Source organism: Physella acuta, unplaced genomic scaffold (genome assembly GCF_028476545.2).
Source record: "Physella acuta isolate Inbredline_101_S28 unplaced genomic scaffold, ASM2847654v3 ptg000579l, whole genome shotgun sequence".
NCBI classification, from domain to species: domain Eukaryota; kingdom Metazoa; phylum Mollusca; class Gastropoda; family Physidae; genus Physella; species Physella acuta.
In genome coordinates this window covers 938619-963931 of record NW_026732098.1, presented here as the reverse complement: position 1 = coordinate 963931, position 25313 = coordinate 938619, and the positions used below count along the sequence as shown (strand labels likewise).

The 25313-nt window shown below is 55.8% G+C and overlaps 2 protein-coding genes across 3 annotated transcripts; one reads left to right on the top strand and one right to left on the bottom strand.

Annotated features, from left to right (window-relative positions):
* Positions 1-322: 322 nt before the first annotated feature.
* On the bottom strand, positions 323-23943 carry LOC131946994 (SEC14-like protein 3). Of its 2 annotated transcripts, none has more exons than XM_059308068.1 (11): positions 23829-23943; positions 21984-22059; positions 21529-21659; positions 17407-17575; positions 17045-17218; positions 13085-13195; positions 12383-12540; positions 10319-10430; positions 3390-3601; positions 2557-2729; positions 323-516 (listed from the first exon to the last, which is right to left on the bottom strand). In XM_059308068.1, the coding sequence occupies exons 2-11, from the start codon at positions 22044-22046 to the stop codon at positions 446-448; spliced, it is 1374 nt and encodes a 457-aa protein (XP_059164051.1). In that variant the 5' UTR covers positions 22047-22059; positions 23829-23943; the 3' UTR covers positions 323-445. The 2 variants fall into 2 exon arrangements, with proteins under 2 accessions (XP_059164051.1, XP_059164052.1); XM_059308069.1 differs by having other exon boundaries at positions 23756-23863.
* On the top strand, positions 22315-23472 carry LOC131947019 (proline-rich protein 2-like). The gene is made up of 2 exons (XM_059308102.1): positions 22315-22338; positions 22825-23472. The coding sequence occupies exons 1-2, from the start codon at positions 22315-22317 to the stop codon at positions 23470-23472; spliced, it is 672 nt and encodes a 223-aa protein (XP_059164085.1).
* Positions 23944-25313: the final 1370 nt, after the last annotated feature.

Genomic DNA, 25313 nt, shown 5'->3' with positions numbered 1-25313 from the left:
CTTCTGTTAATTGCAATACCACTAACATGTGCCCAATACATGGGCACCAACATGTGCCCAACACATGGGCACCAACATGTGCCCAACAGATGGGCACCAACATGTGCCCAACACAGTGGTATATTTGTAGATGAGATTGCTGAAAATTTGCTATGTACATCAACTAAAGATATTAGAAACAGCAAGGTGGGAATTTCAAGGGAGATGATTCAGTAAATGAAGCAATTAAAACAAGAGTTATCGGTGTTGTCTGTGGAAAGTGCTGGCCACAGACCCGAGTAAATCAAAGTTTTTTTTAATTAAAAAATGTTTATAGCAGTTTTATTAACTTTTATTCTGTTTGAATGGACATTGTTTAAAAACGCAGACGACATAGCTTCCTGTAGCAGACGGTATGTTGTAGCGCGCGCTTGACTACGACGCCTGACTGACGCCAGTCGCTGACTCACTGCTTGCTCTTGAGGGCTGACTCCAGTGACGCCTGCTTCATTGGTTGCCAAAAGTCAATCCTGTCACCTGATTAGACAGGTAACATGTCATTAGTAAGTGTTGATTAGCGGAGGTTTTAATTAGCTGATGTTAAATTAGCGGAGGTTTTAATTAGCTGATGTTAAATTAGCGGAGGTTTTAATTAGCTGATGTTAAATTAGCGGAGGTTTTAATTAGCTGATGTTAAATTAGAGGGCGTTTAATTAGTAGTCATTTTAATAATTAGGCGTTTAATTCGTTGAGATTTTTAGGTCGTGGACATTTTTAGGTCGTGGACATTTGAGGGTAAATAACTTGTGGGCGAAAGAGTGGGCGGCAAGCATACAAGCAGTGTCTGAGTGATAACAAGCATACAAGCAGTGTCTGAGTGATAACAAGCATACAAGCAGTGTCTGAGTGATAACAAGCATACAAGCAGTGTCTGAGTGATAACAAGCATACAAGCAGTGTCTGAGTGATAACAAGCATACAAGCAGTGTCTGAGTGATAACAAGCATACAAGCAGTGTCTGAGTGATAACAAGCATACAAGCAGTGTCTGAGTGATAACAAGCATACAAGCAGTGTCTGAGTGATAACAAGCATACAAGCAGTGTCTGAGTGATAACAAGCATACAAGCAGTGTCTGAGTGATAACAAGCACACAAGCAGTGTCTGAGTGATAACAAGCATACAAGCAGTGGCTGAGTGATAACACGCATACAAGCAGTGTCTGAGTGATAACAAGCATACAAGCAGTGTCTGAGTGATAACAAGCATACAAGCAGTGTCTGAGTGATAACAAGCATACAAGCAGTGTCTGAGTGATAACAAGCATACAAGCAGTGTCTGAGTGATAACAAGCATACAAGCAGTGTCTGAGTGATAACAAGCATACAAGCAGTGTCTGAGTGATAACAAGCATACAAGCAGTGTCTGAGTGATAACAAGCATACAAGCAGTGGCTAAGTGGATCACAAGCATACAAGCAGTGGTTGAGTGACGCTAAGCTAGTGAAGTGGATCTTCTACTGAAGTGGTCAAATAAAGACTTTCTGATAGCTCTATTGGGTTAATCTATTATTAAAACTATTAGTGATTAGTGGGCAGTGTTTAACACTAGATGCCCAACCAATCAGCCGTTAATTAGTGATAAGTGGGCAGTGTTGAACATTAGATGCCCAACCAATGCGATTGATCAGTAGTTGAACATTTAAAAGACTGACTTGTGGCTACTTACCTTAACCGAATGACTAATATTGACTAACACAACTTACCTAGCTTGACCACTAGCACTCCCCTAGACTGACCACTACCCCCTAAACTGACCACTACCCCCCTAGACTGATCACTACACCCCTAGAATGACCACTATCCACCAAAACTGACCACTACCCCTTATACTGACCATTACCCCCTAGACTGACCACTACCCCTAGACTGACAATTACCGCCTAGACTGACCACTACCCCCTAGACTGACCACTACCCCCCTAGACTGACCACTACCCCCCTAGACTGACCACTACCCCCCTAGACTGACCACTACCCCCTAGACTGACCACTACCGCCCTAGACTGACCACTACCCCCCTAGACTGACCACTACCCACCTAGACTGACCACTACCCCCCAGACTGACCACTACCCCCCTAGACTGACCACTACCCTCCTAGACTGACCACTACCCCCTAGAATGACCACTACCCCCCTAGACTGACCACTACCCCCTAGACTGACCACTACCCCCTAGACTGACCACTACCCTCTATAATGACCACTACCCCCTAGAATGACCACTACCCCCCTAGACTGACCAGTACCCCCCTAGACTGACCACTACCCCCTAGACTGACCACTACCCCCTAGACTAACCACTACCCCCCTAGACTGACTACTACCCCCTATAATGACCACTACCCCCCTAGACTGACCACTACCCCCCTAGACTGACCACTACCCTTATAATGACCACTACCCCCCTAGACTGACCACTACCCCCCAGACTGACCACTACCCCCTAGACTGAAAACTACCCCCTATAATGACCACTACCCCCCAGACTGACCACTACCCCCCCCCCCTGCTCACCTAACGGGACTTGGTTCCCACTGTGAGGTAGGTGGACAGGTGGGGTGGTGACCACCTTACAGAAGACCCTGGCCCAAGTCGTGTAGTTCCGGCAGTTGTCCATGACGAACAGGTACCGGCCCGGCACCCGGCACACGATGGAACCGTTCCTGTGAGGTGAGTCCATGGTCAAGCTGTGGGGACGGGACAAAACATGGTCAAGTTGGTCAAGTGCCCCCCCCCCCCATCCTATGGAGAAAAAAAGTCTGAAAGAAACACCGCAAGCGTGCAATAACATAATCCACAAACACATTCACACACGACACTGCTCTGGTTGTTTCCCCCCCTATACCCACAACTTACATACGACTGATACTACTGACACACGACTGACACATGTGACCCACGACTGCCAAACGACTGACACACGACTGCCACATGTGACACACGACTGACACATGTGACACACGACTGACAAATGTGACACACGACTGACAAATGTGACACACGACTGCCACATGTGTACACGACTGCCACATGTGACACACGACTGACAAATGTGACACACGACTGCCAAACGACTGACACACGACTGACACATGTGACACACGACTGCCAAACGACTGACACACGACTGACACATGTGACACACGACTGCCAAACGACTGACACACGACTGCCACATGTGACACACGACTGACACATGTGACACACGACTGACAAATGTGACACACGACTGCCAAACGACTGACACACGACTGCCACATGTGACACACGACTGACACATGTGACACACGACTGCCACATGTGACACACGACTGACACATGTGACACACGACTGCCAGACGACTGACCACTTGTGTTTGACCAGACAGCTCCTCTCCTCCACCTTGTTGAGGTAGATGCTGAGGATGATGGGTTGGTTGATGACGGTGAACTGCCACGTCATGACGCTGTGGGCCAGGGGCACGTGATACTCGTCCACCTCCCTGAGCCCCGCCTGGATCAGATACTCCCGCCCGTGGGCCTGTAGGTTAGGGTCTGTCATGTACATCCATGTGGGCACCTGTAGGGGGTGGGGGTTGGAGGGGGGGAGGCTCAAATTTGTGTGGATACATTTGAATGATCGGAACTTTCTAGATTTAATCAAATTTATGTGAAAATTGCAATTTTGGAAAAATGCGCAAACCTGTGATAGCACACCGGTAAATTCTACACACACAAAAGGGTGAAATTAAATGACTAATTAGATTTTTTTCTTTAAGGATCCCGTTATCAATAGCTGAAACTTTTCTCAAATTTATCCTCAACATAATGTGTTTCCTCTAAAACTGTATACCTGCACCCCCCCCCCCCCCCCCGCCCCAGACTAACCGCCTGCCTCCCCTGTATACCTGCAACCCCCCCACCCTTCATCACCCTCACCGCCTCCCTCCACTTGATGTGGGTCCTACAGAACGGGTTGCCCTCCCCCCCCAGGTAGCCCCCTCCCCCCACTCACCGCCTCCCTCCCCCACTCACCACCCCCCCCACTCACCGCCTCTCTCCACTTGATGTGGGTCCTACAGAAATGGTTGCCCCCACCCCCCCCACTCACTGCCTCCCCCTCCCCACTAACTGCCTCCCCCCCCCCCACTCACTGCCTCCCCCCCCCTACTCACCGCCTCCCTCCACTTGATGTGGGTCCTACAGAAATGGTTGCCCCCACCCCCCCCCACTCACTGCCTCCCCCTCCCCACTAACTGCCTCCCCCCCCACTCACTGCCTCCCCCCCCCTACTCACCGCCTCCCTCCACTTGATGTGGGTCCTACAGAGCGGGTTGCCCCCCCCCCACTCACCCCCCCCCACTCACCCCACCCTCCCCACTCACCGCCACCCCCCCCCCCCCCCACTCACCGCCTCCCTCCACTTGATGTGGGTCCTACAGAGCGGGTTGCCCCCCCCCCCCACTCACCCCCCCACTCACCCCCCACCCCCCCCCCCCCCCACTCACCGCCTCCCTCCCCCCACTCACCGCCTCCCCCCCACTCACCGCCTTCCCCCCCACTCACCGCCTCCCCCCACTCACCGCCTCCCCCCTACTCACCGCCTCCCCCCCCACTCACCGCCTCCCCCCCTACTCACCGCCTCCCTCCCTACTCACCGCCTCCCCCCCTACTCACCGCCTCCCCCCCTACTCACCGCCTCCCCCCCTACTCACCGCCTCCCCCCCCTACTCACCGCCTCCCCCCACCACTCACCGCCTCCCCCCCCCCACTCACCGCCTCCCTCCCCCCACTCACCGCCTCCCTCCCCCCACTCACCGCCTCCCTCCCCCCACTCACCGCCTCCCCCCACTCACCGCCTCCCCCCACTCACCGCCTCCCTCCCCCCACTCACCGCCTCCCTCCCCCCACTCACCCCACCCCCCCCACTCACCGCCTCCCTCCCCCCACTCACCGCCTCCCTCCCCCCACTCACCCCACCCCCCCCACTCACCGCCTCCCTCCACTTGATGTGGGTCCTACAGAGCGGGTTGCCCCCCCCCCACTCACCCCCCCCACTCACCCCCCACCCCCCCCCCCCCCCCACTCACCGCCTCCCCCCACTCACCGCCTCCCCCCCTACTCACCGCCTCCCCCCCTACTCACCGCCTCCCCCCCTACTCACCGCCTCCCCCCCTACTCACCACCTCCCCCCCCACTCACCGCCTCCCTCCCCCCACTCACCCCCCACCCCCCCCCCCCACTCACCGCCTCCCTCCCCCCACTCACCGCCTCCCTCCCCCCACTCACCCTACCCCCCCCCCCCTCACCGCCTCCCTCCCCCCACTCACCGCCTCCCTCCCCCCACTCACCCCACCCCCCCACCCCCCCCACTCACCGCCACCCCCCCCCACTCACCGCCTCCCTCCACTTGATGTGGGTCCTACAGAGCGGGTTGCCCCCCCCCCCCACTCACCCCCCACTCACCCCCCACCCCCCCCCCCCCACTCACTCACCGCCTCCCTCCCCCCACTCACCGCCTCCCCCCCCACTCACCGCCTTCCCCCCCACTCACCGCCTCCCCACTCCCGCCTCCCCCTACTCACCGCCTCCCCCCCCACTCACCGCCTCCCCCCCCTACTCACCGCCTCCCTCCCTACTCACCGCCTCCCCACCGCCTCCCCCCCTACTCACCGCCTCCCCCCCTACTCACCGCCTCCCCCCCCTACTCACCGCCTCCCCCCACCACTCACCGCCTCCCCCCCCCCACTCACCGCCTCCCTCCCCCCACTCACCGCCTCCCTCCCCCCACTCACCGCCTCCCTCCCCCCACTCACCGCCTCCCCCCACTCACCGCCTCCCCCCACTCACCGCCTCCCTCCCCCCACTCACCGCCTCCCTCCCCCCACTCACCCCACCCCCCCCCCCCCACTCACCGCCTCCCTCCCCCCACTCACCGCCTCCCTCCCCCCACTCACCCCACCCCCCCCCCACTCACCGCCTCCCTCCACTTGATGTGGGTCCTACAGAGCGGGTTGCCCCCCCCCCACTCACCCCCCCACTCACCCCCCACCCCCCCCCACTCACCGCCTCCCCCCACTCACCGCCTCCCCCCCTACTCACCGCCTCCCCCCCTACTCACCGCCTCCCCCCCTACTCACCGCCTCCCCCCCTACTCACCACCTCCCCCCCCCACTCACCGCCTCCCTCCCCCCACTCACCCCCCCCCCCCCCCACTCACCGCCTCCCTCCCCCCACTCACCGCCTCCCTCCCCCCACTCACCCTACCCCCCCCCCCCCCCACTCACCGCCTCCCTCCCCCCACTCACCGCCTCCCTCCCCCCACTCACCCCACCCCCCCCACTCACCGCCACCCCCCCCCCCCCCCACTCACCGCCTCCCTCCACTTGATGTGGGTCCTACAGAGCGGGTTGCCCCCCCCCCCCCCACCCCCCCCCCCCCCCCCCCCCACTCACCGCCTCCCCCCCCACTCACCGCCTCCCTCCCCCCACTCACCCCCCACCCCCCCCCCCACTCACCGCCTCCCTCCCCCCACTCACCGCCTCCCTCCCCCCACTCACCGCCTCCCTCCCCCCACTCACCGCCTCCCCCCCCACCCCCCCCCCCCCCACTCACCGCCTCCCTCCCCCCACTCACCGCCTCCCTCCCCCCACTCACCGCCTCCCTCCCCCCACTCACCCCCCACCCCCCCCCCCACTCACCGCCTCCCCCCTACTCACCGCCTCCCCCCCTACTCACCGCCTCCCCCCCTACTCACCGCCTCCCCCCCTACTCACCGCCTCCCCCCCTACTCACCGCCTCCCTCCCCCCACTCACCCCCCACCCCCCCCCCCACTCACCGCCTCCCTCCCCCCACTCACCGCCTCCCTCCCCCCACTCACCCCACCCCCCCCACTCACCGCCACCCCCCCCCACTCACCGCCTCCCTCCACTTGATGTGGGTCCTACAGAGCGGGTTGCCCCCCCCCCCCTCACCCCCCCCACTCACCCCCCACCCCCCCCCCACTCACCGCCTCCCCCCACTCACCGCCTCCCCCCCTACTCACCGCCTCCCCCCCTACTCACCGCCTCCCCCCCTACTCACCGCCTCCCCCCCTACTCACCACCTCCCCCCCCACTCACCGCCTCCCTCCCCCCACTCACCCCCCACCCCCCCCCCCCCACTCACCGCCTCCCTCCCCCCACTCACCGCCTCCCTCCCCCCACTCACCCTACCCCCCCCCCCCCACTCACCGCCTCCCTCCCCCCACTCACCGCCTCCCTCCCCCCACTCACCCCACCCCCCCCACTCACCGCCACCCCCCCCCCCCACTCACCGCCTCCCTCCACTTGATGTGGGTCCTACAGAGCGGGTTGCCCCCCCCCCCCACTCACCCCCCCACTCACCCCCCCCCCCACTCACCGCCTCCCCCCCCCACTCACCGCCTCCCTCCCCCCACTCACCCCCCACCCCCCCCCCCCCACTCACCGCCTCCCTCCCCCCACTCACCGCCTCCCTCCCCCCACTCACCGCCTCCCTCCCCCCACTCACCGCCTCCCCCCCCACCCCCCCCCCCCCCCCCACTCACCGCCTCCCTCCCCCCACTCACCGCCTCCCTCCCCCCCACTCACCGCCTCCTTCCCCCCACTCACCCCCCACCCCCCCCCCCCCACTCACCGCCTCCCCCCTACTCACCGCCTCCCCCCCTACTCACCGCCTCCCCCCCTACTCACCGCCTCCCCCCCTACTCACCGCCTCCCCCCCTACTCACCGCCTCCCTCCCCCCACTCACCCCCCACCCCCCCCCCCACTCACCGCCTCCCTCCCCCCACTCACCGCCTCCCTCCCCCCACTCACCCCACCCCCCCCACTCACCGCCACCCCCCCCCCCCACTCACCGCCTCCCTCCACTTGATGTGGGTCCTACAGAGCGGGTTGCCCCCCCCCCCCCCCCCACTCACCCCCCCACTCACCCCCCACCCCCCCCCCCCACTCACCGCCTCCCCCTACTCACCGCCTCCCCCCCTACTCACCGCCTCCCCCCCTACTCACCGCCTCCCCCCCTACTCACCGCCTCCCCCCCTACTCACCGCCTCCCTCCCCCCACTCACCCCCCCACCCCCCCCCCCACTCACCGCCTCCCTCCCCCCACTCACCGCCTCCCTCCCCCCACTCCCCCCACCCCCCCACTCACCGCCACCCCCCCCCCACTCACCGCCTCCCCCCCCCACCCCCCCACTCACCGCCTCCCTCCCCCCACTCACCGCCTCCCTCCCCCCACTCACCGCCACCCCCCCCACTCACCGCCTCCCCCCACTCACCGCCTCCCTCCCCCCACTCACCGCCTCCCTCCCCCCACTCACCGCCTCCCCCACTCACCGCCTCCCTCCCCCCACTCACCGCCTCCCTCCCCCTACTCACCGCCTCCCTCCCCCCACTCACCGCCTCCCCCCCCACCCCCCCCCACCCCACTCACCGCCTCCCTCCCCCCACTCACCGCCTCCCCCCCCCCACCCCCCCCCCCCCACTCACCGCCTCCCTCCCCCCACTCACCGCCTCCCTCCCCCCACTCACCGCCTCCCTCCCCCCACTCACCGCCTCCCTCCCCCCACTCACCGCCTCCCTCCCCCACTCACCGCCTACCTCCCCCCACTCACCGCCTCCCCCCACTCACCGCCTCCCTCCCCCCACTCACCGCCTCCCCCCCACTCACCGCCTCCCTCCCCCCACTCACCGCCTCCCCCCACTCACCGCCTCCCTCCCCCCACTCACCGCCTCCCCCCCCACCCCCCCCCACCCCACTCACCGCCTCCCTCCCCCCACTCACCGCCTCCCCCCCACCCCCCCCCCCCCCCACTCACCGCCTCCCTCCCCCCACTCACCGCCTCCCTCCCCCCACTCACCCGCCTCCCCCCACTCACCGCCTCCCCCCACTCACCGCCTCCCTCCCCCCACTCACCGCCTCCCCCCACTCACCGCCTCCCTCCCTCCCCCCCCACTCACCGCCTCCCTCCCCCCCCACTCACCGCCTCCCCCCCACTCACCGCCTCCCTCCCTCCCCCCCACTCACCGCCACCCCCCCCACTCACCGCCACCCCCCCCCCACTCACCGCCTCCCTCCACTTGATGTGGGTCCTACAGAGCGGGTTGCCCCCCCCCCCCCCCACTCACCCCCCCACTCACCCCCCACCCCCCCCCCACTCACCCCCCCACTCACCCCCCCACCCCCCCCCACTCACCGCCTCCGCCCCTACTCACCGCCTCCCCCCCCCCCCCACTCACCGCCTCCCCCCCCCCACTCACCGCCTCCCTCCCCCCACTCACCGCCACCCCCCCCCCCACTCACCGCCTCCCTCCACTTGATGTGGGTCCTACAGAGCGGGTTGCCCCCCCCCACTCACCCCCCCACTCACCCCCCTCCCCCCCCCCCACTCACCGCCTCCCCCCCCCACTCACCGCCTCCCCCCCCCACTCACCGCCTCCCTCCCCCCACTCACCGTATCCCCCCCACTCACCGCCTCCCCCCCCACTCACCGCCTCCCCCCCCCACTCACCCGCCTCCCCCCCCACTCACCGCCCCCCCCCCCCCCACTCACCGCCTCCCTCCACTTGATGTGGGTCCTACAGAGCGGGTTGCCCCCCCCCCCACTCACCCCCCTACTCACCCCCCACCCCCCCCCCCACTCACCGCCTCCCCCCCTACTCACCGCCTCCCCCCCCCCCCCCACTCACCGCCTCCCCCCCTACTCACCGCCTCCCCCCCTACTCACCGCCTCCCCCCCACTCACCGCCACCCCCCCCCCCCACTCACCGCCTCCCTCCCCCCACTCACCGCCTCCCTCCACTTGATGTGGGTCCTACAGAGCGGGTTGCCCCCCCACTCACCGCCTCCCCCTCTCACCGCCCTTCCTCCCCCCCCCCCTCACCGCCTCCTCCCCCCCACTCACTGCCTCCCCCCCCACTGCCCCCCCACTCACCGCCCTTCCTCCCCCACTCACCGCCTCCCCCCCCCCCACTCACCGCCTCCCCCCCACTCACCGCCTCCCCCTCTCACCGCCCTTCCTCCCCCCCCCCCCACTCACCGCCTCCTCCCTCCCCCACTCACTGCCCCCCCCCACTCACCGCCTCCCCCCCACTCACCGCCCTTCCTCCCCCCCCCACTCACCGCCCTTCCTCCCCCCCACTCACCGCCTCCCCCCCCACTCACCGCCTCCCTCCACTTGATGTGGGTCCTACAGAGCGGGTTGCCCCCCCCCACTCACCCCCCCACTCACCCCCCACCCCCCCCCACTCACCGCCTCCCTCCCCCCCACTCACCGCCTCCCTCCACTTGATGTGGGTCCTACAGAGCGGGTTGCCATCTGGGTCACACTTGTAGCCGCCCAGGTAGGCGGGAATCTCATGTTTCTCTATCCGACTCTCTAGGTATCTGGGAGAGACACGTTAAGGAACTCTTGGTGGAGAGACTGATAGAGAGAGAGAGAGAAGGAGAGAGAGACAAGGAACTGTTGTTGGAGAGACAGATAGAGAGAGAGAGAGAAGGAGAGAGAGACAAGTTAAGGAACACTTGGTGGAGAGACAGATAGAGATAGACAAGGAACTGTTGGTGGAGAGACAGATAGAGAGAGAGAGAGACAAGGCACTGTTGGTGGAGAGACATATATATATATAGAGAGAGACAAGGAACTGTTGGTGGAGAGACAGATAGAGAGTGAGAGACAGAGAGTGAGAGAGAAGGAGAGAGAGACAAGTTAAGTAACTCTTGTAAGTGACTGCAACTAAACAAAGATTGAAGAACAAACAATAGGGGCCATGTCAGCACACATTAGTAGACCTCAAGAGGAAATGTTTGGTGCACAAAGTTTAGTTCAAACATTGACCATAATTTGTTGACCATAATTTGTGGACCATAATTTGTGTACCATAATTTGTGGACCATAACTTATGTACCATAATTTGTGGACCATAATTTGTGGACCATAATTTGTGGACCATAATTTGTGTACCATAATTTATGTACCATTATTTGTGGACCATAATTTATGTACCATAATTTGTGGACCATAATTTATGTACCATAATTTGTGGACCATAATTTATGTACCATAATTTGTGGTTTGTGACAAGACAAAGTGGAAGATCTCAAAAACCCTCCAATGTAAGTATTGACGCACACCTGTATGACAGGCACCTGTATGACAGGCACCTGTATGACAGGCACCTGTATGACAGGCACCTGTATGACAGGCACCTGTATGACAGGCACCTGTATGACAGGCACCTGTATGACAGACACCTGTATGACAGGCACCTGTATGACAGACACCTGTATGACAGGCACCTGTATGACACGCACCTGTATGACAGGCACCTGTATGACAGCACCTGAATGACACACACCTGTATGACAGACACTTCAATGACACACCTGTATGACAGACAAATGTATGACAGACACCTGTATGACACACACCTGCATGACACACATGTATGACAGACACCTGTATGACAGACGCCTGTATGACACACCTGTATGACAGACACCTGTATGACAGGCACCTGTATGACAGGCACCTGTATGACACACACCTGTATGACACACCTGTATGACAGACACCTGTATGACAGACACCTGTATGACAGGCACCTGTATGACAGACACCTGTATGACAGACACCTGTATGACAGACACCTGTATGGCAGACACCTGTATGACCGACACCTGTATGACAGGCACCTGTATGACAGACAGCTGTATGACAGACACCTGTATGACAGACAACTGTATGACAGGCACCTGTATGACAGACACCTGTATGACACACACCTGCATGACACACATGTATGACAGACACCTGTATGACAGACACCTGTATGACAGACACCTGTATGACACACCTGTATGACAGACACCTGTATGACAGGCACCTGTATGACAGGCACCTGTATGACACACACCTGTATGACACACCTGTATGACAGACACCTGTATGACAGACACCTGTATGACAGGCACCTGTATGACAGACACCTGTATGACAGACACCTGTATGACAGACACCTGTATGACACACCTGTATGAGAGGCACCTGTATGACACACACCTGTATGACAGACACCTGTATGACAGGCACCTGTATGACACACCTGTATGACAGACAAATGTATGACAGGCACCTGTATGACACACCTGTATAACAGACACCTGTATGACAGGCACCTGTATGACAGGCACCTGTATGACACACCTGTATGACAGACACCTGTATGACAGGCACCTGTATGAGAGACACCTGTATAACAGACAACTGTATGACAGACACTTGTATGACAGACAACTGTATGACAGGCACCTGTATGACAGACACCTGTATGACAGACCTGAGGTAGTTGGTGCCCAAGACTTTGATCAGCCCGAGGGTGGGTCTCTTCATGTAGGGCCTGAGGGCCAGGTAGATCTCGGGGTACAGCTGGTGGGGGCGGATGATGAGGACCTCCTTCACCAGCCCGGGGTAGAAGTCCTGCAGCATCTCAATCATCTGACACAATCATACAATCTCAATCATCTGACACAATCAAACAATCATCTGACACAATCAAACAATCTCAATCATCTGACACAATAAAACAATCTTAATCGTCAAATACAATTAAACAATCTCAATCTTCTGTAACAATAAAAAAAAAACTCAATCATTTGACAGAATCAAACAATACCATTCATATAACACAATCAAACTATTGTCTCCATTTTATCGTGTAGTCTATAATATATTCCTACATGTTAAGAGTTTGTATGTTTAGTTTGAGGCCCTTAGCCCAACCTACCTCAGCCCAACCTACCTCGGCCTAACCTTCCTCTGCCCAACCTACCTCAGCCCAACCTACCTCAGCCCAACCTACCTCAGCCCAAACCCACCTCAGCCCAACCTACCTCAGCCCAACCTACCTCTGCCCAACCTACCTCAGCCCACCCCCCTTAGTCCAACCTACCTCAGCCCAACCTACCTCTGCCCAACCTACCTCAGCCCAACCACCCTCAGCCCACCCTACCTCAGCCCAACCTACCTCAGCCCAACCTACCTCAGCCCATATCCTCAGCGAAGGCCCCCACAGATTGTTCTTTGAGGCGGGATGCATGTCCACAATCATCAGTAGACTATCCACAGACCTGCCCGTCTCTTTGTTCGTCTTCTACAACAAAAAATGTCAACGACAATCATACAATCTTTGTTCATCTTCTACAACCAAAAATTATGGTCCAATCTTTGTTCGTCTTCTACAACAAAAATTTAATGACAATCATACAATCTTTGTTCGTCTTCTACAACCAAAAGTCAACGTCAATCATACAATCTTTGTTCATCTTCTACAACCAAAAATTATGGTCCAATCTTTGTTCGTCTTCTACAACAAAAATTTAATGACAATCATACAATCTTTGTTCGTCTTCTACAACCAAAAGTCAACGACAATCATACAATCTTTGTTCGTCTTCTACAATATTTGTTACAATATTTTATTCCACTATGTATTTCTTAGTTAATATTGAATTTCTTATAACAACAACTGTTCTTGTTTTACATTAATCCTAAATCTTTTATTCTGTCTCTGGCTGTAGCTAGACCATGTAGCTAGACCATGTAGCTAGACTATGTAGCTAGACCATGTAGCTAGACCATGTAGCTAGACCATGTAGCTAGACCATGTAGCTAGACCATGTAGCTAGACCATGTAGCTGTAGCTAGACCATGTAGCTAGATCATGTAGCTAGACCATGTAGCTGTAGCTAGACCATGTAGCTAGACCATGTAGCTAGACTATGTAGCTAGACCATGTAGCTAGACCATGTAGCTAGACCATGTAGCTAGACCATGTAGCTAGACCATGTAGCTAGACCATGTAGCTGTAGCTAGACCATGTAGCTAGATCATGTAGCTAGACCATGTAGCTGTAGCTAGACCATGTAGCTAGACCATGTAGCTGTAGCTAGACCATGTAGCTAGACCATGTAGCTAGACCATGTAGCTGTAGCTAGACCATGTAGCTAGACCATGTAGCTGTAGCTAGACCATGTAGCTAGACCATGTAGCTAGACCATGTAGCTGTAGCTAGACCATGTAGCTGTAGCTAGACCATGTAGCTAGACCATGTAGCTAGATCATGTAGCTAGACCATGTAGCTGTAGCTAGACCATGTAGCTAGACCATGTAGCTGTAGCTAGACCATGTAGCTAGACCATGTAGCTAGACCATGTAGCTGTAGCTAGACCATGTAGCTAGACCATGTAGCTGTAGCTAGATCATGTAGCTAGACCATGTAGCTGTAGCTAGACCATGTAGCTAGACCATGTAGCTAGACCATGTAGCTGTAGCTAGACCATGTAGCTGTAGCTAGACCATGTAGCTAGACCATGTAGCTAGACCATGTAGCTAGACCATGTAGCTAGACCATGTAGCTGTAGCTAGACCATGTAGCTGTAGCTAGACAATGTAGCTGTAGCTAGACCATGTAGCTGTAGCTAGACCATGTAGCTAGACCATGTAGCTAGACCATGTAGCTAGACTATGTAGCTAGACCATGTAGCTAGACCATGTAGCTAGACCATGTAGCTAGACCATGTAGCTAGACCATGTAGCTAGACCATGTAGCTGTAGCTAGACCATGTAGCTAGACTATGTAGCTAGACCATGTAGCTAGACCATGAAGCTAGACCATGTAGCTAGACCATGTAGCTAGACCATGTAGCTAGACCATGTAGCTAGACCATGTAGCTGTAGCTAGACCATGTAGCTAGACTATGTAGCTAGACCATGTAGCTAGACCATGTAGCTAGACCATGTAGCTGTAGCTAGACCATGTAGCTAGACTATGTAGCTAGACCATGTAGCTAGACCATGTAGCTCGACCATGTAGCTAGACCATGTAGCTAGACCACGTAGCTGTAGCTAGACCATGTAGCTGTAGCTAGACCATGTAGCTAGACCATGTAGCTAGACCATGTAGCTAGACCATGTAGCTAGACCATGTAGCTAGACCATGTAGCTAGACCATGTAGCTAGACCATGTAGCTAGACCATGTAGCTAGACCATGTAGCTAGACCATGTAGCTAGACCATGTAGCTAGACTATGTAGCTAGACCATGTAGCTAGACCATGTAGCTAGACCATGTAGCTAGACTATGTAGCTAGACCATGTAGCTAGACCATGTAGCTGTAGCTAGACCATGTAGCTGTAGCTAGACCATGTAGCTAGACCATGTAGCTAGACCATGTAGCTAGACCATGTAGCTGTAGCTAGACCATGTAGCTAGACCATGTAGCTGTAGCTAGACCATGTAGCTAGACTATGTAGCTAGACCATGTAGCTAGACCATGTAGCTAGACCATGTAGCTAGACCATGTAGCTAGACCATGTAGCTGTAGCTAGACCATGTAGCTGTAGCTAGACCATGTAGCTAGACCATGTAGCTAGACCATGTAGCTAGACCATGTAGCTAGACCATGTAGCTGTAGCTAGACCATGTAGCTGTAGCTAGACCATGTAGCTAGACCATGTAGCTAGACCATGTAGCTAGACTATGTAGCTAGACCATGTAGCTAGACCATGTAGCTAGACCATGTAGCTAGACCATGTAGCTAGACCATGTAGCTAGACCATGTAGCTGTAGCTAGACCATGTAGCTAGACTATGTAGCTAGACCATGTAGCTAGACCATGAAGCTAGACCATGTAGCTAGACCATGTAGCTAGACCATGTAGCTAGACCATGTAGCTAGACCATGTAGCTGTAGCTAGACCATGTAGCTAGACTATGTAGCTAGACCATGTAGCTAGACCATGTAGCTAGACCATGTAGCTGTAGCTAGACCATGTAGCTAGACTATGTAGCTAGACCATGTAGCTAGACCATGTAGCTCGACCATGTAGCTAGACCATGTAGCTAGACCACGTAGCTGTAGCTAGACCATGTAGCTGTAGCTAGACCATGTAGCTAGACCATGTAGCTAGACCATGTAGCTAGACCATGTAGCTAGACCATGTAGCTAGACCATGTAGCTAGACCATGTAGCTAGACCATGTAGCTAGACCATGTAGCTAGACCATGTAGCTAGACCATGTAGCTAGACCATGTAGCTAGACTATGTAGCTAGACCATGTAGCTAGACCATGTAGCTAGACCATGTAGCTAGACTATGTAGCTAGACCATGTAGCTAGACCATGTAGCTGTAGCTAGACCATGTAGCTGTAGCTAGACCATGTAGCTAGACCATGTAGCTAGACCATGTAGCTAGACCATGTAGCTGTAGCTAGACCATGTAGCTAGACCATGTAGCTGTAGCTAGACCATGTAGCTAGACTATGTAGCTAGACCATGTAGCTAGACCATGTAGCTAGACCATGTAGCTAGACCATGTAGCTAGACCATGTAGCTGTAGCTAGACCATGTAGCTGTAGCTAGACCATGTAGCTAGACCATGTAGCTAGACCATGTAGCTAGACCATGTAGCTGTAGCTAGACCATGTAGCTAGACCATGTAGCTAGACCATGTAGCTAGACCATGTAGCTGTAGCTAGACCATGTAGCTGTAGCTAGACCATGTAGCTAGACCATGTAGCTAGACCATGTAGCTAGACCATGTAGCTAGACCATGTAGCTAGACCATGTAGCTGTAGCTAGACCATGTACCTAGACCATGTAGCTAGACCATGTAGCTAGACCATGTAGCTGTAGCTAGACCATGTAGCTAGACCATGTAGCTGTAGCTAGACCATGTAGCTAGACCATGTAGCTAGACCATGTAGCTGTAGCTAGACCATGTAGCTAGACCATGTAGCTAGACCATGTAGCTAGACCATGTAGCTGTAGCTAGACCATGTAGCTGTAGCTAGACCATGTAGCTAGACCATGTAGCTAGACCATGTAGCTAGACCATGTAGCTAGACCATGTAGCTGTAGCTAGACCATGTAGCTAGACCATGTAGCTAGACTATGTAGCTAGACCATGTAGCTAGAGCATGTAGCTGTAGCCATAGCTTACCTTCATGTGTTTGATTATAGACTCGAACTGAAAGAGCTTAAACTTGACCAGGTCGTGTTTGGTGACGGAGAGGACGATGCCCTTCATGTCGTTGACCCCAAACAGCTCGTACAGGACGGGGCAGCCCTGCCTGTCCACGCCACACAATCCCCCGGCATAGTAGTCGCGCAGAACCTGCGAGACACGCAAATTTTAGTAATGGGATACAGTCGACTGGGGGGACGGGGGGGGGAATTGCGAGGCACGCAAGTTTTAGTAATGGGATACAGTCGACTGGGGGAAGGGAAGGGGGTAATCGCGAGACACGCAAGTTAAGATGGTTTGTTAGTATTTACTTTCTAGCGAGCTTGTGGTGTACTAACCTCAGGAGGTTTGTAGTCCGTCAAGACAGTGTCAATCTTGAGCTTCCACCGGAGTTCCAGACATTTCCTGATTTTGGCGGCGGCGTACAAGACACTGTTGTCAGCTGCCGTCAACCATTTCTTCAGGTGAGAATCGGATGTGTCTAGTCGTTTGCCGAAATATGGATGGCTGGTGGGGAAGTAGGTGTGTTGATGGTAGGTGTGGTGGTGGTGGTGGTAGTTGTGGTGGTAGATGTGGTGGTGGTAGGTGTGGTGGTGTTAGGTGTGGTGGTGGTAGGTGTGGTGATAGGTGTGGTGGTGGTAGCGTGGTGGTAGGTGTGGTGGTGGTAGATGTGGTGATGGTAGGTGTGGTGTTAGGTGTGGTGGTGGTAGGTGTGGTGGTAGATGTGGTGGTGGTAGATGTGGTGGTGGCGTGGTGGTAGGTGTGGAGGTGGTAGGTGTGATGGTAGGTGTGGTGGTGGTAGATGTGGTGGTGGCTTGGTGGTAGGTGTGGTGGTGGTAGGTGTGGAGGTAGGTGTGGTGGTGGTAGATGTGGTGGTGGCTTGGTGGTAGGTGTGGTGGTGGTAGGTGTGGAGGTAGGTGTGGTGGTGGTAGGTGTGGTAGTGGTAGGTGTGGTGGTGGTAGATGTGGTGGTAGGTGTGGTGGTGGTAGGTGTGGTGATAGGTGTGGTGGTGGTAGGTGTGGTGGTGGTAGGTGTGGTGGTGGTAGGTGTGGTGGTGGTAGGTGTGGTGGTGGTAGGTGTGGTGGTAGGTGTGGTGGTGGTAGGTGTGGTGGTGGTAGGTGTGGTGGTGGTAGGTGTGGTGTTGGTAGGTGTGGTGGTGGTAGGTGTGGTGGTGGTAGGTGTGGTGGTGGTAGGTGTGGTGGTAGGTGTGGTGGTGGTAGGTGTGGTGGTGGTAGGTGTGGTGGTGGTAGGTGTGGTGGTGGTAGGTGTGGTGGTAGGTGTGGTGGTGGTAGGTGTGGTGGTAGGTGTGGTGGTGGTAGGTGTGGTGGTAGGTGTGGTGGTGGTAGGTGTGGTGGTGGTAGGTGTGGTGGTGGTAGGTGTGGTGGTAGGTGTGATGGTAGGTGTGGTGGTAGGTGTGGTGGTGGTAGGTGTGGTGGTAGCGTGGTGGTAGGTGTGGTGGTGGTACATGTGGTGGTGGCGTGGTGGTAGTAGGTGTGGTGGTGGTAGGTATGGTGGTGACGTGGTGGTAGGTGTGGTGGTATTAGATGTGGTGGTAGGTGTGATGGTGGTAGGTGTGGTGGTGGTAGGTGTGGTGGTGGTAGGTGTGGTGGTGGTAGATGTGGTGGTAGGTGTGATGGTGGTAGGTGTGGTGGTGGTAGGTGTGGTGGTGGTAGGTGTGGTGGTGGTAGGTGTGGTGGTGGTAGGTGGGGTGGTGGTAGGTGTGGTGGTGGTAGGTGTGGTGGTAGGTGTGGTGGTAGGTGTGGTGGTGGTAGGTGTGATGGTAGGTGTGGTGGTAGGTGTGGTGGTGGTAGGTGTGGTGGTAGGTGTGGTGGTGGTAGGTGTGGTGGTGGTAGGTGTGGTGGTGGTAGGTGTGGTGGTGGCGTGGTGGTAGTAGGTGTGGTGGTGACGTGGTGGTAGGTGTGGTGGTGGTAGGTGTGGTGGTATTAGATGTGGTGGTAGGTGTGATGGTGGTAGGTGTGGTGGTGGTAGGTGTGGTGGTGGTAGGTGTGGTGGTGGTAGATGTGGTGGTAGGTGTGATGGTGGTAGGTGTGGTGGTGGTAGGTGTGGTGGTGGTAGGTGTGGTGGTGGTAGGTGTGGTGGTGGTAGGTGGGGTGGTGGTAGGTGTGGTGGTGGTAGGTGTGGTGGTAGGTGTGGTGGTAGGTGTGGTGGTGGTAGGTGTGATGGTAGGTGTGGTGGTAGGTGTGGTGGTGGTAGGTGTGGTGGTGGTGGTAGTAGGTGTGATGGTGGTAGGTGTGGTGGTAGGTGTGATGGTAGGTGTGGTAGTAGGTGTGGTGGTGGTAGGTGTGGTGGTGGTAGATGTGGTGGTGGTAGGTGTGGTGGTGGTAGATGTGGTGGTGGTAGGTGTGGTGGTGGTAGGTGTGGTGGTGGTAGATGTGGTGGTGGTAGGTCTGGTGGGGGTAGGTGTGGTGGTGGTAGATGTGGTGGTAGGTGTGGTGGTGGTGGTGGTAGGTGTGATGGTGGTAGGTGTGGTGGTAGGTGTGATGGTAGGTGTGGTAATAGGTGTGGTGGTGGTAGATGTGGTGGTGGTAGGTGTGGTGGTGGTAGGTATGGTGGTAGGTGTGATGGTAGGTGTAGTGGTGGTAGGTGTGGTGGTGGTAGGTGTGGTGGTGGTAGGTGTGATGGTAGGTGTGGTGGTAGGTGTGGTGGTAGGTGTGGTGGTGGTAGATGTGGTGGTAGGTGTGGTGGTGGTAGGTGTGGTGGTGGTAGGTGTGGTGGTAGGTGTGGTGGTAGATGTGGTGGTAGGTGTGGTGGTGGTAGGTGTGGTGGTAGGTGTGGTGGTAGATGTGGTGGTAGGTGTGGTGGTAGGTGTGGTGGTAGGTGTGGTGGTGGTAGATGTGGTGGTGGTAGATGTGGTGGTAGATGTGGTGGTAGGTGTGGTGGTAGTAAGTATGGTGGTATTAGATGTGGTGGTTGTATTCAATGTGGCGGTGGTAGGTGTGATGGTGTATGTGGTGGTGGTAGGTGTCGTGGTGGAAGGTTTGGTGGAAGGTGTGGTGGTAGGTGTGGTGGTAGCGTGGTGGTGGTAGGTGTGGTGGTGGTACATGTGGTGGTGGTAGGTGTGGTGATAGGTGTGGTGGTGGTAGGTGTGATGGTAGGTGTGGTGGTGGTAGATGTGGTGGTGGCGTGGTGGTAGGTGTGGTGGTGGTAGGTGTGGTGGTAGGTGTGGTGGTGGTAGGTGTGGTGGTAGGTGTGATGGTGGTAGGTGTGGTGGTGGTAGGTGTGGTAGTAGGTGTGGTGGTGGTAGGTTTGCTGGTAGGTGTGGTGGTAGGTGTGGTGGTGGTGGTGGTAGGTGTGATGGTGGTAGGTGTGGTGGTAGGTGTGATGGTGGTAGGTGTGGTGGTGGTGGTGGTAGGTGTGGTAGTAGGTGTGGTGGTGGTAGGTTTGCTGGTAGGTGTGGTGGTAGGTGTGGTGGTGGTGGTGGTAGGTGTGATGGTGGTAGGTGTGGTAGTAGGTGTGGTGGTGGTAGGTGTGGTGGTGGTAGATGTGGTGGTGGTAGGTGTGGTGGTGGTAGATGTGGTGGTGGTAGGTGTGGTGGTGGTAGATGTGGTGGTGGTAGGTCTGGTGGTGGTAGGTGTGGTGGTGGTAGATGTGGTGGTAGGTGTGGTGGTGGTGGTGGTAGGTGTGATGGTGGTAGGTGTGGTGGTAGGTGTGATGGTAGGTGTGGTAGTAGGTGTGGTGGTGGTAGGTGTGGTGGTGGTAGATGTGGTGGTAGGTGTGGTGGTGGTAGGTGTGATGGGGTAGGTGTGGTGGTAGGTGTGGTGGTAGGTGTGGTGGTGGTAGGTGTGGTGGTGGTAGGTGTGGTGGTGGTAGGTGTGGTGGTGGTAGGTGTGGTGGTGGTAGGTGTGGTGGTGGTAGGTGTGGTGGTAGGTGTGGTGGTGGTAGGTGTGGTGGTAGGTGTGGTGGTGGTAGGTGTGGTGGTAGGTGTGGTGGTGGTAGGTGTGGTGGTGGTAGGTGTGGTGGTAGGTGTGGTGGTGGTAGGTGTGGTGGTGGTAGGTGTGGTGGTGGTAGGTGTGGTGGTGGTAGGTGTGGTGGTGGTAGGTGTGGTGGTGGTAGGTGTGGTGGTAGGTGTGGTGGTGGTAGGTGTGGTGGTGGTAGGTGTGGTGGTGGTAGGTGTGGTGGTAGGTGTGGTGGTGGTAGGTGTGGTGGTGGTAGGTGTGGTGGTGGTAGGTGTGGTGGTAGGTGTGGTGGTGGTAGGTATGGTGGTGGTAGGTGTGGTGGTGGTAGGTGTGGTGGTAGGTGTGGTGGTGGTTGATGTGGTGGTGGTAGATGTGGTGGTAGATGTGGTGGTAGGTGTGGTGGTAGTAAGTATGGTGGTATTAGATGTGGTGGTTGTATTCGATGTGGCGGTGGTAGGTGTGATGGTGTATGTGGTGGTGGTAGGTGTCGTGGTGGAAGGTTTGGTGGAAGGTTTGTCGTGGTTGTAGTCAAGAGAAACTTACTTGATCAAGGGACGTAATCGAGACCTGAGAAATCTTAAACGCCTTTCCTCGTCTGTCTCCCCCGGTATCATTTGTTGCTTCCCCTCGGGGAATATTTTCTCTTGCTGGCCCTTCTTCTTCCGTTTTTCTGACTGGGGGAATAAAGCTGTGGGTTAGGGGCGGGGCTTACAATCTTTAGAAATAAATCTGTTGGTAAGGGGCGGGGCTTACAATGGGTGAGGGGCGGGGCTTACAATGGGTGAGGGGCGGGGCTTACAATGGGTGAGGGGCGGGGTTTACAATGGGTAAGGGGTGGGGCTTACAATTTTTAGAACTAAACTAGACAGAAAGAAACTGTTATCGTCCCTAACGGCCGATCGACTCAGAGGTACATTTAACTAAGTAACGTGAGTTGTGACGTCAGTGAGACTGGACTAGTGACGTCAGCTAGACTGGACTAGTGACGTCAGACTGACCTGAGTCTCTGCGATTGATGCCGTGAGTGGTGAGCCCGGTGCCGTGGACATATCAGCGGCCATCTTGACGTAACACCTGCAAGGATAAAACGTGACGTCATCTTGTGGGAGCTTCACTAGCGGTCAGTCCTAAATGTGATACTACCATTAACCTGATCATTGGCCTACAAAGGTTTAATACGTTCATCTTGTCACTTTTTTTTTTGTTGTTTAGGCGCTACCACCGACATACAAATAACAATATTATATTAGCTTTCAGTAAATATTTTTGGGCTGTAATATAACAGACTCAAAGTCAACACTCAAGTTACGCTTCATCCATTTTCACCGGATGGTAGGTCGCCCCACACTACGCGTTAGGGTCTGGGTTACGGCTAGGGTTAGGGTTAGGGTTAGGGTTAAGGTTAGGGTTAGGGTTAGGGTTAGGGTTAGGGTCTGGGTTACGGCTAGGGTTAGGGTCTGGGTTACGGCTAGGGTTAGGGTCTGGGCTAGGGTTGGGGTATGGGTTACGGCTAAGGTTAGGGTCTGGGTTAGGCTCTGGATAAGGGCTAGGGTCTGCGTTAGGGTTAGGGTCTTGGTTAGGGCTAGGGTAGGGTCTAGGTTAGGCTCTGGGTAAGCGCTAGGGTCTGGGTTAGGGCCAGGGTAAGAGCAAGAGTTAGCGTTAAGTTCTTGGTCAGGGCTAAGGTCTAGGCGAGTGTCTGGGTTAGGGTTAAGTTAAGGGTCAGGGATAGGGTCAGGGTTAGGGCGTGTGAGTGTGAGTGTAGTTAGGCAGTGGTAGAAGAATGATGAGGATAACTCGCCCGCCTCCAGGTTCCCCAACCCCCATGCTCCCCAACCCCAGGCGCCCCAACCCCAGGCGCCCCAACCCCCAGGCGCCCCAACCCCCAGGCGCCCCAACCCCCAGGCGCCCCAACCCCCAGGCGCCCCAACCCCCAGGCGCCCCAACCCCCAGGCGCCCCAGCCCCCAGGCGCCCCAACCCCCAGGCGCCCTAACCCCCAGGCGCCCCAACCCCCAGGCGCCCTAACCCCCAGGCGCCCCAACCCCCAGGCGCCCCAACCCCCAGACGCCCCAACCCCCAGGCGCCCCAACCCCCAGGCGCCCCAGCCCCCAGGCGCCCCAACCCCCAGGCGCCCCAACCCCAGGCGCCCCAACCCCCAGGCATCCCAACCCCCAGGCGCCCCAACCCCCAGGCGCCCCAACCCCCAGACGCCCCAACCCCCAGGCGCCCCAACCCCCAGGCGCCCCAACCCCCAGGCGCCCCAACCCCCAGACGCCCCAACCCCCAGGCGCCCCAACCCCCAGGCGCCCCAACCCCCAGGCGCCCCAACCCCCAGACGCCCCAACCCCCAGGCGCCCCAACCCCCAGGCGCCCCAACCCCCAGGCGCCCCAACCCCCAGGCGCCCCAACCCCCAGGCGCCCCAACCCCCAGGCGCCCCAACCCCCAGACGCCCCAACCCCCAGGCGCCCCAACACCCAGGCTCCCCTGACTTCAGCAAGATATCAGTCACCTTCCATAAGTCAATGACCAGTTAATGTAAGGACCAGAGAATTGGTTGTGCTAAATTCTAATGCAACCATAAAAATCTAAGATACCCAAAGTTTTTGAAACCTATAGATCTAGATGCTGTCGCTGGTTGCAAAAACAACCCACTGGGGTTTAACGTAAGATCTAGCTAAGATTAGAAACTTTACTTAGAGCTAAACTTGACACTTTACACAGAACTAGACTTGACACTTCACTGAGAACTAGACTAGACTCTACCTACATACCTCTGACTTGAGCGTATGTTTTATGTTACAATAAATGTATTCATAAGTGGACCTAGTCCACACGGTGTCTTACTCTCAGCTAGTCAACTCTGAACCAAAACATGTCAAATGCCGCATTTATCCTTTGATTGTGTGAGTTACATGAGTCTTGCTGTGTCGCTATTTCAGCATTCAGGACACCATGTTTTGTGTAAGAAGACAATTTTTATTTCACAAGGCGGTGTTGGGGATTTCCCCTAGGAAGTGCGCATCAAAAACATCAATCAGACAGTAACATCAGACAGTAACATCAGACAGTAACATCAGACAGTAACAACAGACAGTAACATCAGACAGTAACATCAGTCAGACAGTAACATCAGACAGTAACATCAGTCAGACAGTAACATCAGACAGTAACATCAGACAGTAACATCAGACAGTAACATCAGACAGTAACATCAATCAGACAGTAACATCAGACAGTAACATCAGACAGTAACATCAGACAGTAACATCAGACAGTAACATCAGTCAGACAGTAACATCAGACAGTAACATCAGACAGTAACATCAGACAGTAACATCAGACAGTAACATCAGACAGTAACATCAGACAGTAACATCAGACAGTTACATCAGACAGTAACATCAGACAGTAACATCAGACAGTAACATCAGACAGTAACATCAGACAGTAACATCAGACAGTAACATCAGACAGTAACATCAGACAGTAACATCAGACAGTAACATCAGACAGTAACATCAGACAGTAACATCAGACAGTAACATCAGACAGTAACATCAGACAGTAACATCAGACAGTAACATCAGACAGTAACATCAGACAGACAGTAGCATCAGACAGTAACATCAGACAGTAACATCAGACAGTAACATCAGACAGTAACATCAGACAGACAGTAGCATCAGACAGTAACATCAGACAGTAACATCAGACAGTAACATCAGACAGTAACATCAGACAGTAACATCAGACAGACAGTAGCATCAGACAGTAACATCAGACAGTAACATCAGACAGTAACATCAGTCAGACAGTAACATCAGACAGTAACATCAGACAGTAACATCCATCAGACAGTAACATCAGACAGTAACAGAAAATAAAATATTCTGACTATTGATCTCATTCAAAATAAAACAATCACAATCAAATTTGTTAATCGATGTGTATAAAATTGTTTCGGACAGCCGAAGGTATCACACATCATCAGACTGCTCACTCTATCATTTGTTCACCTCTCCTCATCAAACGTGCGCATCCGTCAAGTTTGCACTAATTAGCGCATCAAGTTGCACTAATTAGCGCATCAAGTTTGTACTAATTAGCGCATCAAGTTTGTACTAATTAGCGCATCAAGTTTGCACTAATTAGCGCATCAAGTTTGTACTAATTAGCGCATCAAGTTTGTACTAATTAGCGCATCAAGTTTGTACTAATTAGCGCATCAAGTTTGCACTAATTAGCGCATCAAGTTTGTACTAATTAGCGCATCAAGTTTGTACTAATTAGCGCATCAAGTTTGTACTAATTAGCGCATCAAGTTTGTAC

Bases quoted from the DNA above. Each gene is read 5' to 3' on its own strand.
- LOC131946994 (XM_059308068.1), bottom strand. From the start codon at position 22,046: ATGGCCGCTGATATGTCCACGGCACCGGGCTCACCACTCACGGCATCA. The intron at 13,196-17,044 runs GTAAGCTATGGC...TTTTTGTTGTAG, and splicing joins CTATAATCAAACACATGAAG to AAGACGAACAAAGAGACGGG. The intron at 12,541-13,084 runs GTAGGTTGGGCT...TGATTGTGTCAG, and splicing joins CGCTGAGGATATGGGCTGAG to ATGATTGAGATGCTGCAGGA.
- LOC131947019 (XM_059308102.1), top strand. From the start codon at position 22,315: ATGGTAGGTCGCCCCACACTACGC. The intron at 22,339-22,824 runs GTTAGGGTCTGG...CCCCAACCCCAG, and splicing joins TAGGTCGCCCCACACTACGC to GCGCCCCAACCCCAGGCGCC.